The sequence below is a fragment of the Buteo buteo genome, chromosome 17 (genome assembly GCF_964188355.1).
Source record: "Buteo buteo chromosome 17, bButBut1.hap1.1, whole genome shotgun sequence".
Lineage (NCBI taxonomy): Eukaryota > Metazoa > Chordata > Aves > Accipitriformes > Accipitridae > Buteo > Buteo buteo.
Window position 1 is genome coordinate 24,054,252 of NC_134187.1, and position 14,084 is coordinate 24,068,335.

The following is a 14,084-nucleotide window of genomic DNA, read 5'->3' on the forward strand; positions in this document are numbered from 1 at the left end:
GATAGCTTTTCCAGGTTCTGGTGTACTCAAAATAAGCAGCAGAGCTGCATCTGGTTCAACGCTTTATCTACTCCCCTAAAAACCAATGTAATCCTTTACCTACAACTAGAACCAACTTTGACCCTTTGTCACACCAAGCAGAATTTTTCACTTGCAAAACATTTGTTTGCATCCTGAATAGACAGAAAGTTAAACTGTCACTCTGTTTTACTACATCATAAAAATGCCTATGCATTCTCCATTTCCAGTCATGCTTCCTGTGAAATGTTTTGGTGTCTCCAGAGCCTTGGACTATGCCCCTCCCTGTCCTAACAAGCCTCAGTTCTCTTCTGCCTTGTGGCAATGTGTCTGAATGCATAAGCAGTCCAGGAGGTTCCTGGAATGTGTTGATGAGAACTTCCTTCTCCAAGTGATAGAGGAGCCAACTAGGAGAGGTGCTATGCTGGACCTTGTTCTCACCAACAAGGAGGGGCTGGTGGGGAATGTGAAGCTCAAGGGCAGCCTTGGCTGCAGTGACCATGAAATGGTGGAGTTCTTAGGGCAGCGAGGAGGGTGCAGAGCAAGCTCACTACCCTGGACTTCAGGAGAACAGACTTTGGCCTCTTCAGGGATCTGCTTGGGAGAGTACCATGGGATAAAGCCCTGGAGGGAAGATGGGCCCAAGAAAGCTGGTTAATTTTCAAAGATCACCTCCTCCAAGCTCAGGAGTGAAGCATCCCAACAAAAAGGAAGTCAGGCAAAAAACACCAGGAGGCCTGCATGGATGAACAAGGAGCTCCTGGAAAAACTCAAATACAAAAAGGAAGCCTACAGAGGGTGGAAGCAAGGACAGGTAGCCTCGGAATAATACAGAGAAATTGTCTGAGCAGCCAGGGACCAGGTTAGGAAAGCTACAGCCCTGATAAAACTAATCTGGCCAGGGATGTCAAGGGCAACAAGAACTTCTATAGGTATGTTGGTGATAAAAGGAAGACTAGGGAAAATGTGGGCCCTCTCTGGAAGGACACAGAAGACCTGGTTACCTGGGACACAGAGAAGGCTGAAGCACTCAATGACTTTTTTTGCCTCAGTCTTCACTGGCAAGTGCACCAGCCACACCACCCAAGTCGCAGAAGGCAAAGGCAGGGGCTGGGAGAATGAAGAACCACCCACTGTAAGAGAAGATCAGGTTCAAGACCATCTAAGGAACCTGAAGGTGCACAAGTCCATGGATCCTGAGGAGATGCATGTGTGGGTCCCGAGGGAACTGGTGGATGAAGTTGCTAAGGCACTCTCCATCATATCTGAGAAGTCGTGGCAGTCCAGGGAAGTACCCACTGACTGGAAAAGCAGAAAGATAACCCCCATTTTTAAAAAGGGAAAAAAGGAAGACCCAGGGAACTACAGGCCAGTCAGTCTCACCTCTGTGCCCAGCAAGATCATGGAGCACATCCTCTTGGAAACTATGCTAAGGCACATGGAAAATAAGGAGGTGACTGATGACAGCCAACATGGCTTCACTAAGTGCAAATCATGCCTGACAACCTTCTACGATGAAGTTACATCATTGGTGGATAAGGGAAGGACTTGTGCAAGGCACACTTACCTGCATGACATCCTTGTCTCTAAATTGGAGAGACATTGATTTGATGAAAGGACCACTCTGTGGATAAGGAATTGGCTGGATGGTTGCACTCAAAGAGTTGCGGTCAATGGCTCGATGTCCAAGTAGAGAGCAGTGATGAGTGGCATTCCTCAGGGGTTGGTATTGAGGTTGGTATTGGGACCAGCGCTGTTTAACATCTTTGTTGGTGACATGGACAGCGGGATTGAGTGCACCCTCAGCAAGTTTGCCGACGACACCAAGCTGGAGGGAAGTGATGCCATCCAGAGGGACCTCAGCAGGCCTGAGAGGTGGGCCTGTGCAAACCTCTGGAAGTTCAACAAGGCCAGGTGCAAGGTCCTGCACATGGGTTGGGGCAATCCCAAGCACAAATACAGGCTGGGCAATGAGTGGATTGAGAGCAGCCGTGGGGAGAAGGAAGGACTTGGGGGTGCTGGTTGATGAGAAGCTTACCATAACCATATCCTGGGCTGCATCAAAAGAAGCGTGATCAGCAGGTCGAGGGAGGTGATTCTCCCCCTCTACTCCACTCTCGTGAGACCCCACCTGGAGTACTGTGTTCTGATCTGACGCCCCTAACGTGAGAAGGACATGGACCTGTTGGAGTGAGTCCAGAAGAGGGCCATGAAGATGGTCAGAAGGCTGGAGCACCTCTCCTTGTGAATACAGGCTGAGAGAGTTGGGGCTGTTCAGCCGGGAGATGAGAAAGCTCTGGGGAGACCTTATAGCAGCCTTCCAGTACCTAAAAGGGGCTTATAAGAAAGATGGGGACAAACATTTTAGCAGGGCCTGTTGTGGTAGGCCAAGGGTAAAGGTTTTAAACTAAAAGAGGGTAGATTTAGATTAGATGTAGGGAAGACATTCTTCACTATGAGGGTGGTGAGGCACTGGAACAGGTTGCCCAGAGAGGCTGTGGATGCCCCGTTCCTGGAAGTGTTCAAGGCCAGGTTGGATGGGGCTTGGAGCAACCTGGTCTAGTGGAAGGTGTCCCTGCCCATGGCAGGGGGGTTGGAACTAGATGATATTTAAGGCCTCTTCCAACCTAAACCATTCTATGAATCTTTGCCAAGTTTTTCAGGTCTCCTTTCTGATATCAAAACAACTATCTCTGTATTAAGTGTGCATACATTTAATTGTATAAAACCAAAATTCAGAACTATCAGTCTACACACCCATCCATGCATGTGTACATCTGTACATACAGGTGGACCTTATTCTAGTTCCCTATAAATACTTCAAACATGGATTAACTTCAAATAACTTAGTGGTTTCTATGGATCAAGAAGAATTTACTATGTCATTTGAAAACAAACAAAACCCAGGTCTGTTTAGTTCATGTTAGAAGCAAATACTTCTGTTAGCATTTGCTCTTCACATCTACCAACAACCTTTCAAGAAACTACTGCAAAGTTCAAGACTGAGTAGCTCTTATGTACAAGTTATTTTAAAGAATAAAAGATGTACAACAGCCGGGTCACACCCAGGTGGGCCTGTCAGTTTTGTCAGGTCTGATGCAATGTCCAGTGTACTAAAGCATCTCAAAATCTATGCTTACCTGTCACACTCCACCACTTTTATTCTTATTGTTGTACCTCAGTCCTCTACTGTCTCTCTTCTTTCCTCCACTGCTGCTGAATCTTTTACTGCTACGCTGTGAGGTTATTCTCACTGATGCTGTAGCTACTAATCATAAAAGCAGTTTTGGCATTCCAGCACTGTTCCTGCTACAGTCTGTTTATTTGTTGTTTGCTTCTCCCCCAGAGACTGGGTTTGGAAAGAAATATTCCTGCTGCTACTAATTTCTTGAGGCTGCTAATGGCTTTTAGAACAGTAGTGTCCAAACAAAACATATTAGCACAGCCAGTTTCACTAAATAGCAAGTACTTTGATGTTTGAAGTAAAGTTAGCTGAAGTAAACTGACTGAAATAGCATATCGTCTTTGGACAGTGGAAACAATGTCACTGCTGTCCCACATCCAAGTATTTTGAAGCTCCCAGCCTCCCACATGGTTGTAAAATGATAAAGAATAGTGTCAGGAAATCTTCTGACTTGAGGAACTGTCAACATGCTTCTTAGCTCAATGATTAGATGAGACTGCCAGGTTCCAGCTGGGAGATGTGCATTCAGAGTATAAAAAATACATAACCTTAATTGTCTCTATTATCTTCCACAGCAGAAAAATATACTTCTCCCAAAGAACAGGTAATCAACGCAAGTGGAAAAGCCTTTTACTACCTAGAAACTGAGGTGCAGTTTTAGTTGTTCTTTAGTGTTCCACATATGTTAATGGAATTTATTTCTTATCAAAACCAGTAAATTTAAAGTTTGTGACAATAATTTAAAATATCTATACACCTATACACCTTTAAGATACTTATGTATTATTCATATTTAAAGCATGTAAATTCACTGCATACAGAAAAGAAGCTGGAGACTGCACTACAGTCAGATATTGAGTTTATTTCCATACATTGGAAAATCGCTAAATATAATGCACAAGCATTTACCATTTAGTGACCTGTTTCTGGCATTGAACGTAGTGCTGAGATAAGCATTTAAATACCCTAAAATTAAAGGGAGCAATAGAGAAGTCCCTAAAAGTGGGATTCAAACCAAAAAAAAACCATGCTGAGCAGCTTATATTATGATATCCAATTGGAAACATCGGGGAGAGTCATGCCACAAAAATGCTAATTCTCAGACTTGGATACACACAGAAATAACAAAGAAACCAAAACCAGGGCTCTGTGGTGTAGGGCTGTGGGTGTAAAAAATGGTTATGGATGGTCATCTAGTCTACTCTGCTATCACAAGCCAAAATTATACTTGACCAATGATCATCTAATTTGTTCTTGAAAGGCCTCCAGTGATGAAAATTCCACATTCTCCACAAGCAACCTATTCCAGTGTTTCACTAGCCCCTCTGAGAAAAGAATAAAAAAAAAAAGGAAAAGTCTACTTAAGATCCTCTTGAAGTAAACTTAGCTGTAATTCCTTTATCTGGAAAGAACACAGATGATTATTTCATTCCTCTTTGGAGCTACTTCTAGCATATTAGAAGACTGTTACCGGGTTTCTGCTCAAACTTCTGTTTTTTAATCTAAAGTACTATACTTCTCTTACTGTTTTACATTTTGAAATATGATCATAGGTTTAGAATACATTTTAAGAGGGAACTGGGATTTGGAACTTCTAAACCCTGCTACTTACCTCACATTTTTCTTTTAAGACTGGGTGCTAAGAGGGACATTTTTTGCATAATAACATTTATCAAAAAAGTGAAAGGCCCAAGTTTAATTCCATGCTCAAACACACAGAACAGCTAATTTTATGAAAAAGCAGTTTGGTGGTCCCAGACTCATGGTTCTTGCACAAACTGCAAATGGATATTTCCCTAAAAAAATTTAATCACTCTTCAGCCCCCGGGCAGAGATGGAACCCAGTTATGGTTGTCAAATAAGCTTTGCTCAGCACAGCAAAAACTGCAAGGATCTCTAGCTCTGCACTTCTATCTCTAGCACTTCAGCAAGCACAGAGGTACCAATAACAGCAGTACTTGGAATCAGGATTTCAAGCAGGAAATGTTGGCATCAGCTGTATTTTTATCATGAGTCTGCCACAGGTTTTGAGCCTTTCCAAGTACCTACAATCCAGACAAGAGAACTTCTCCCTTACTGTTGGTACCTCCAGTTTTCTTTTACAAACCTACTAGGGAGTAACTCAAATGGTGAAGAGCAGCCAAGTGTTCTTCAAGACTCTTTAAAATTATTTTTAACTCTTTTACAAATGAATGGGAGAAAATTGGGAAGAACAAAGTCAAAGGCTGAGTCCTGTATATGAAGAACAGGTGGGATAAAGAGATGTATTTGCTCATGCCTCTCAGAGGAACACAGGTACTCTTACTCTCTCGCTGCCACCATGACTCAGTCTCCGGATATCTGCAGCCCAGCACACCTGATCCATATTGACACTGACAACTTGCTTTCAGTTTTTTATTCTAACTTCTCTTCTTGCCAAGCTTTTTTCTTTTTTTTTTTTTTTTCTTTCATCCCTGAGCCTCAGCCTTCTATTCCTTCTCTCCCCAGCACGGGGAGCTGGACATGAGCTAAGCAGTGGTTAAGATGACAAATGTGGTTGCCAGGATCATTGGTGCTTATACTATTTCCTCTCAGCAGCTATTTACTGCTATTGTGTAAGAATTGCTGGTTTTTTCTGCTTATAAATATTTTGAATGTAGCACGACTCGTGTTTCTCTTTTTCCTTCACAAATGTACTAAAAGCAGTAACAATAAGTTCTCATTTCTGAGATAGGAGTCAAGTCCTTTATACATTTTCCAGGACATTATTACATCCATCTGCACTTCATAAGACTGGAATTGAAAAATATCTTCTGACCCTACCAGATTAACCCATATTAGAGATGTGTTCATATTAACATTGATATTGTTACATTAAATATGCAAAAAACCTCACGTTTTTTGATAATACAATCAAATTTGATTTCAAACGTTAATTCTGACACAGTCAAGTTATTAAGTACAACTGTAACACTGCAGGACTGGTTTTACAGAAATTTTAGACTTTATCAAAGGCATTTTTATTTGGAAACATCCAATAATGAAATCCATGAGCTGGACCAAATGTGTAATTTTAATTAATTTTCAAAGAGAATGCATGTATTTTGATAACAGATACTTAATAAATTTAGAAATATACTTTCCATTTCACAGTTTATTGAAAAATATATGCTTCATCTAGACATACAAGTTGGAATAATTATGTCAGAGTTGTAAAAGAGACATATTAAAATTGAGGAATCCTACATCAATAAGAAATTTCTAGTAGAGATTAAACTCACTCCCTATCTTTCCAATCTTTTTCTTCCTACTGGTAACAGAAATCTACATACCCACAGCCACATATATTACTTAAATTATAAATATGGCTTAAAATTAAAGAAAAAATTTATTTGTGAACATGCTACATTGCTAAAATTTCAGTTATTTCTTGCACATAGTGGTAAAATCGCAAGGATAGACACAGTGTCTGAAGTCTGCTTAATTTTTGTTCAGAATTTATTACCTTCTGGGACTCTTTGTCCCCTGGTTATCCATGATCAAGTCCTGGGACCTCATGTCAAGTCCTGCACATATCTGCACATTTTTCCTCCTACTTTCTGTGAATTATTCCATTCTGCCCTTAAAACTGGGGACTTTTTTCTTAACTCATTCAAAGAACTGTTCTCTCTATTATTCAGAACTCTTCACACACCTCATTATGTTTAGATATAGTTTTCAAAGTTAGAATAGCAAATTGGCAAGCCTTTCTCTGCCATTGGTATTAAAATGTGAACATAAAATTTAAAAACTAGAAATGTAAAAGAAAACCACTTAAAATTAGACTATTCTAAAAAAAAGAGAGAAGCTAAGAAAAAAGCATCACACTAGTTTTTTAAGAGTTCTGAAGTGCTGGAACATCATATTTTCATCATACAGACCTCTGCTATTTGGTCGAACAATAGTGGTAGTAGTAGTGGCAGGTTAATATCATCTGGATGGATAAGCAGTAGAAAGATAAGGGGTAAATTTGCATGTAATTCCTGAGAGCTGAGGAATCATGAGATCTAAAATTCTGAAGAAAAGTATGATATAGGGGCTCCTAAAGTTTATGGCCCCAACTCCTCCAGCCAAACAAGCACACACAGAATATTGTCTCTATCCTCACACACTCAAAGTACCTGAGCTCCAGAGGAAGAGGCCAAAATTTCAGTGCCTTTTAAAAAAAGACATCTACTGGCTAGTCAGCAGAAGAGCTCCCAAAGTTTCACTGACAGTATTGACTAGATTAACTACAACAGAGTTTAGGCAGATGGGGCTTGACTTGTTTCCACTTCCCATTGTCTAGAGGTACTCAAGACATTCTTAGACCTTCAAGACATCCTGCAAGTCTAGTGGATATAACATAGGAGCTTGTGCCTTTCTGGACTGGTAGACGGAGGACAGGTAAAATACCTCAGGGCACCGCCAATGACACTAGGTTTCTATGTTTAAGCAAATTAATCAAAACTTTAGCTCACATACAGATGCTTAAATTTAGTCTTAATCTTGAACAGAACTGCATCCTCTACTTCCCCGATTTTCTGGCCAAGCTGCAGGCCTAGTCATCATTCCATGTTGTTTAGTGCAAAGTGTCTCTGTGCTTTCAGTGCCTATGCCAGCACCAGAAACTGCACCTAAAATGCATTTCAGGTAAGTCCAAAAGCAGCACTTGTCCCTAAACTTACCTCATGCCCAGCTCACACACAGACTCTCCCATGACTTGGTGACCTTCAGGAAGGTCAAAGAGCAGCATATGCCATAATACATTATGGCATATGGGATCAGAAGACATCCTGGAGTCTGGAAGCACAGATACACAGACCCTGCTTGTGGCACACTGGCAGCCTGAGCTTCTCCCTGGACTGGTAGGGGTGTAGCCACATGGCCCATCTAGGCATGAAAATGCTTACCCTGAAGAAATATTTAGCTACCAAATCACTCTGTATAAAAGATATGAACTGTACTCCTTGAAGTTATTCAAGTGTAGCCAAATTTCTGCAGCTTTTTACTTTTCTTGCAAATAACACACCCTCAACAGAAGAGTAAGCATCATGCCAAATCTCAGTTGACCTTTTTCTTTTTTTTTTTTTAAGGCACAAAATAGAACTTCCATCTTAAGTTGTTTTTAGAAATTCCTGATTCATCCTTGATGGAACCTCAGGCAAAATACTTTTATTGAAGAAGACATGAAGCACTGCTGTTAACGTCTTACAAAGTTAGGAACAGTTAAGCACAGGCTTTAATCACAGAAGTTCCAATAAGTCTTAAATACGAATGCTATTACATTTCTTCCTATAAACAAAGCAGACTAGAAGCAGACACAAATGAAAACATGTAGAATAGACTATATATGATATGGATAGAATTTGCAGTCTTTCTCCTCTCCCCCACATTCCTGATCTTATCTGACATACAACTCCCACTGTTTACTGAATAATGTGTGAAAAAGCATTTTTAACTAACACCAATTGTGTTTAACTGCTTTGTACTACTTTATGTTACTCCTATTCTTTGCAGTTTGTGCGTGGCTTTTCATACAGGGAAAATTATAAACATTTGACAAATGGTAACTACTCTTAACAGATGTCTGGAACAAGCTAAAGCAGACCCTGGCTAACTCCAGGATATAAAAAAAAAAAAAAAAGCAGAAGTTACAAATTATGTCTTCAAAGCACTGCTTATAAAGTGATTTTCTAAAATAATCAAATTAATGCCTGAAAACTACTGAATTTTTATATAATGTTCCATAATACAACAACAATATGAGCTGTGAACTGTTTAGAGGTATGTATTTTACTAAATAAAAAACTGAAAAAATATTTTTACTTTGGTCTGTATTTGACTGCATTAATCTACTTAATACTTCAGCTCTGCACACATTAAGTACACAAGTCAATACGTATTTGGTTAAACTCATGATGTCAATGTATCTCTCAGCATACAGCAGTATTGACAATGCTGTATCTTTGATCCATAAAATATTCTTTGCAGTGAAATTACAGAAGCATATTCAAGAAGAAAACATTCTCTTACCGTGGCAGATTGGCACAGGAGAATCCCACTGGTACATGCCATTTTGGTGATGCCTGCATGTCGCGTTATTGTGACCAATCATTCTATACCCAGGTTTGCAGTAATAGCGAACTTTACTTCCAGCGGGACCACCTGTTTTATTTACAATTCCACCGTTTCTCAAGATAGGGTTTAAGCTGCAATAGGGAGCTAAATGCCAAAAAAGGGACATTATTAAAAACATAAAACACACTTAATTTACAAAGTTCACATTATTTATGACATGTACAAACTTTGAATACCATCAAAATCAGTACAGAATCCTTTACATTACTTTTGGAATCCTTAGTGAAGATTCAGACTTCTTCTGCAGAAATGTCATGAAGTTCAAAAACACAGTTTATAATCACAAACCAGTTTATGAAATTGTATATGAAGAAGCTGCAATCAGGAAACATAGATTGTTCAGTAAGTTTACTCACACTTAGTAAACAGTCTACCTCAAATTTGATAAATTTGTAAATATAAAACTGCTCTTTGAGCTATACAATATACAAAACTAATTAGGAACAGTTTTATTAAAAAAATCCAGTGCACATAGGCATCTAAGTAAAAAATTAAACATTTTGCCAAATATGTTAAAAATTTGCATGACAAAGTACTATAGACTGATTCATCAGATGCACTTTTTTCAGATTAAAATTCATGTAATTTTTTACATACATGTTCCTGCAAAGATAGTACATGACAATTGTATTATTTTTTTAGCAAAATAATGTAATTTAAGTGAGTGCAGCTTCTTAAATGTTGAATTTACACTATATCTGAAGTAAGATGGAATGCACTTGTTTAAATCTAAGTTTTGATATGAAAGTAAACCTTGCTAAACCTTAAACACTACTACTACAAATACGGCCCACAGGGAGGTTTTTCTGACCAGTATGGTCCTCAAGAACTTGTGACATATAGACAAAATGTTTAGACGTGATGAGGAAGTAAAAAAAGTACAACATTTATAATTGTGTCAGAAAATGAGTAATAAAGACCAGGTCTTTTTAAAACAAGGTTGCAATACCTGTACATACGGATGGTGTATGATTACCCAAATTGGATCCAGGTCAAGCAAAAGTACAGGATAGTTTGACATACATGTGGAGTTTAACACAAATCTGTTTGTTGCATGCAAACACTTATCACTGGATAAAAGCAATATGAAAAATTACCTTGACTCCACATGGATGTACAAGTCACTGCGTATTTGCAGCAGTGCACCATGTCAAGCTTACAGAGATTACAGAAGAAGCATGGCAGGTCCATGGCTTGTAGAAAATAAACCTGGCTGAACATCCACCACTGAAATAAGCCTATGAACATTCTTCACAGGGAAGACAGTGTTGAACTCCACTGATAACTAAACGTCAGTACCAAGCACACTGAGACTGTAACTGCTGCTACAATACTAACTCTCTACACCATACTGAAATGTGTCTTAGGCATACTATGATGTTCATCTCATTTTCTATAGACAGTTATCCAGTAGAAGTTGTGGTTTTATTTCACAAGTGCATAATTACAGAATTTGGTTTATATCTATAAATATTTTTCATATTCTTTGTTTCTTGCACACATCCTTGATTTCCTTCTTTCAGCTTTCAAAATCTAGCTCTCTATTTATTTTTACTTTGTACATATATTTCAAGTCCCTAAGATGCACCTATGATATCAGTTACCACCTAAAGATGGATGTTTCTGTTCACTGACTATGGAAAGACTATGGAGTTGATTAGACTCCTAACTGAGATGCTTCCTTCAATTGTCTAGATTTAGATGCAGTGTATCAAAGTCAATATTTCTAAGAAATGCCACCCAACAAAAGGAGTAAAACTAGGTCCTACATTAAAGATGCTGAAAAATGTTGCCATCTGTTGAGATCCTACTACAAATTATAGTTCTCAATTAAGCAACATTATTTCTACTTGAAATGTCATTTTTATATATTCTTTCACTTGGGGGATTATTTGAAAAAACTAAATCAAAAAGGAAAAAAACAAAAACCAGGATGAAAATCAGTAAACTACAATGGTCCAGTAAAACAGTTGTCTGGGTTCATGTTCTGTATCTCTTATAAGCAGAGTGACATTCAGTTACACTCCTAAGTAAATGAAATAAATTACTAAAATACTCTTTAAATTTGAAAGGGGATTTGACATCTAAAGAAGCACAATAAAAATGGCTTTAATTTTCTTTTCAACCTATTGAAGAAAAATTTATATTTTTATTGCAAGACAAGCTGGTTAAGACCAAAAGTCCAGTGGTTAAGACCACTGAAGTCATCTTCAGTAGCCTCTTAAGCACTAATTAATTTTAAATATCCTAGGAGACCTTAAGAATAGCAGGTGAGTCCTAAACATAATATGCCATTCAGACAAAACTCCAGATTGATCTCCTTAGTACTGCAATTCTAAACAGAAAATATTTGCCATATGATGTGTAACCCTGTAACCCAGTAATGCAGTATTGCCTTTGCTAGTAACAGGTCAAAGACTTTGTACTGAGTTTGCAAGTTCTCAAGACCAAGGTTTTTCAGGTTTGTGTTGTCTCAACCTTTTCTGACCTGCATGCAGCTTTGTTTTTACTTTGTTTAGCATTAACAGATTTTTTTCTTCTGGGTGGGTGGGTATGCCTGATTTGTTTTACTTCTGAATTATGATTGTAATTTTCTATTATCTTTTTATGGTGCAATCATAGCTCTATATAGGTACTTGCAACAAGTAATTATTCTGTGTAGAATAAGATATTTAGGACTCCACCATGGTGATGTGTAGACAAACACAGGCCTGGTGTAACAGCAGAGGCATTGAGATGTGAGGACACAGGGTACAGTGTAGAGGAGTACAGGCATGGTATGATAAGAGGGTGACAAGCTGTGCACCATCTAAAGCTACACACAACTCACCAGTGGTCAGTTAAAAAAATTATAACTCAGAGCTGGGCAAAAATCATTTTCAGGCTTAGGTCAAAGAGCAAAGAAATAGTAACTACACGTAAAATGGACTATGTATAGTAAAATCATGTGTAACTTGGACTTGACCAACAGCAGAGTGTAAAAATGTGTTAGTGAACAAAAATGATCCTAAGTGGATCCTAGAGCAAGGAAGAAATCATCAACATTACACTTTTCCCATTGAAGGACTCTAACTGCTGATGAGCTACAGTATCTCCCCCAACATACAAACACCAAACTGAAGCCATCAATCTTGGGTTTCCGACGAGCAATGGAAGCATGACCATAGCACCAGGGAAAAGGTTAGATAATGGGAAGTCTGTGTATAACAATTCTAACCGTACTGTTTTTCTGTATAGTAGCTTTCATTTATTCTTTCTTCTTCTTTCTTTCCTATAACCATTTAATCTAGACTAGTAATTCTTTTATTAACTGGTAACATTTCAGTTATATTAACACTAAATTCTTGGCTAGACATATAAAGCATAGGTTTTTTACCCGTAACAAGATTTTGAGCGTAATGGGTTGTACTTTGCATTCCGATTACCATGGAACTTCCTGTCATTTTTTTAGCTGTGGTTAATTTCAACAATATATAATATATATGAACCTCCAAAGAGATCAGCTTTAAAATGGCATGAAATATGGGACAATCAGGATGCCAAATTACACAGAATGACGTCAAAATACTGAAAATTTCATGGGACGCCACAGGGGAAATCTATCAGTCATAATTGTTGCTTATGTTGTAACAATTAACAATGCCCAGAACCCAAAGGCATAGCTTAAGCTCTCCAGTGACCTAAGTGGTGTTCAGAAAAAAATCAAGTAAAAAAAATCTTTTGAACTAAGAAGAAGAAATTGATATAAGAAAACAACAGGAACACAGAACAGCAATAATTCTCAGAATTTACTTCAACATCATTTTGGCAAATACACTTAATTCCTAATGGCTATTATTGCAAATTTCCTATAGAAATCCATAGCCTCCTTCCCCAGCTACCTTGATGACTCCTGTATATCTGCTGCTCTCAACCATCACTTCAACCTACTGTCACTACTGCTTACTTTTCCTGCCACCCCAAGTGTCTCACTGAGTGAATGGCAGCAGCTCCATGGGGCTGGAGGAAATAAGGAAGAGGAGATGTGGGAACTGAGATGTCTTGGTAAAGCTCTGTGATCATCTGACATTGTGAAAGATAATGGCAGAGGTTTAAGTGTGAAAATAAAGCTATGAGCTGTGCTATAACTAGAGAAAAGAGAGAAAGAATATTTGACACCAAGGTACCTGGTTTAAGAGCCCCAGGGAAGAACAGTCATGACAGATTATGCACTGAGACAAGAAATAGGGAGGGAGGGATTGGGGGCTAAGAGCCAGTGATGGAAACAAGAGAAAGAGAAGGACCAGGTTAGCTATTAGAAGTGGCATCGAAAGGATGGATGTATCAGAGACTGAGATTATGTTCAGAATAAAATGTGGTGCAAGGAAAACATATGTATGATTCAGGGAAAGAAATTGGAAAGAAAAATACATAAAATCAATTGGAATTGCCTAGTGGAAGACAGAGAAAGAGAAGATCATGGACTGCAGCAAGGAAGAAGGAGGATAATGAATTAGGGGAGACACTGTAAAGAGGAAGCAAGGGAAATTCAGATGGGAAGCTAGAAAGGAGAGAAAGATTGACAAGAGCTGGATAAAGAACTATCTTATATTGTCTACCAGAGAACCACTAAAAGTAGGCTGTGATTTGTAGGGAGGGGTGAATCAAGGATGGAGATCAGACAGAAAGCTTGGGGAGCACAGATAGACTGGCTTGGCAGAGGTATTTTTGACCAGGATGAGTGTGAGGTTTGGGACAAACCAGG

The 14,084-nt window shown here is 38.8% G+C and overlaps 1 protein-coding gene across 1 annotated transcript in view; it reads right to left on the reverse strand.

Annotated features, from left to right (window-relative positions):
• Positions 1–14,084, reverse strand: part of CSMD1 (CUB and Sushi multiple domains 1) — a 1,222,061-nt gene that overhangs the window by 90,518 nt on the left and 1,117,459 nt on the right. The window contains exon 49 of the mRNA XM_075049874.1: positions 9,236–9,424. Coding sequence (XP_074905975.1) covers positions 9,236–9,424 — 189 coding nt within the window. The remainder of the gene's footprint in view (positions 1–9,235; positions 9,425–14,084) is intronic.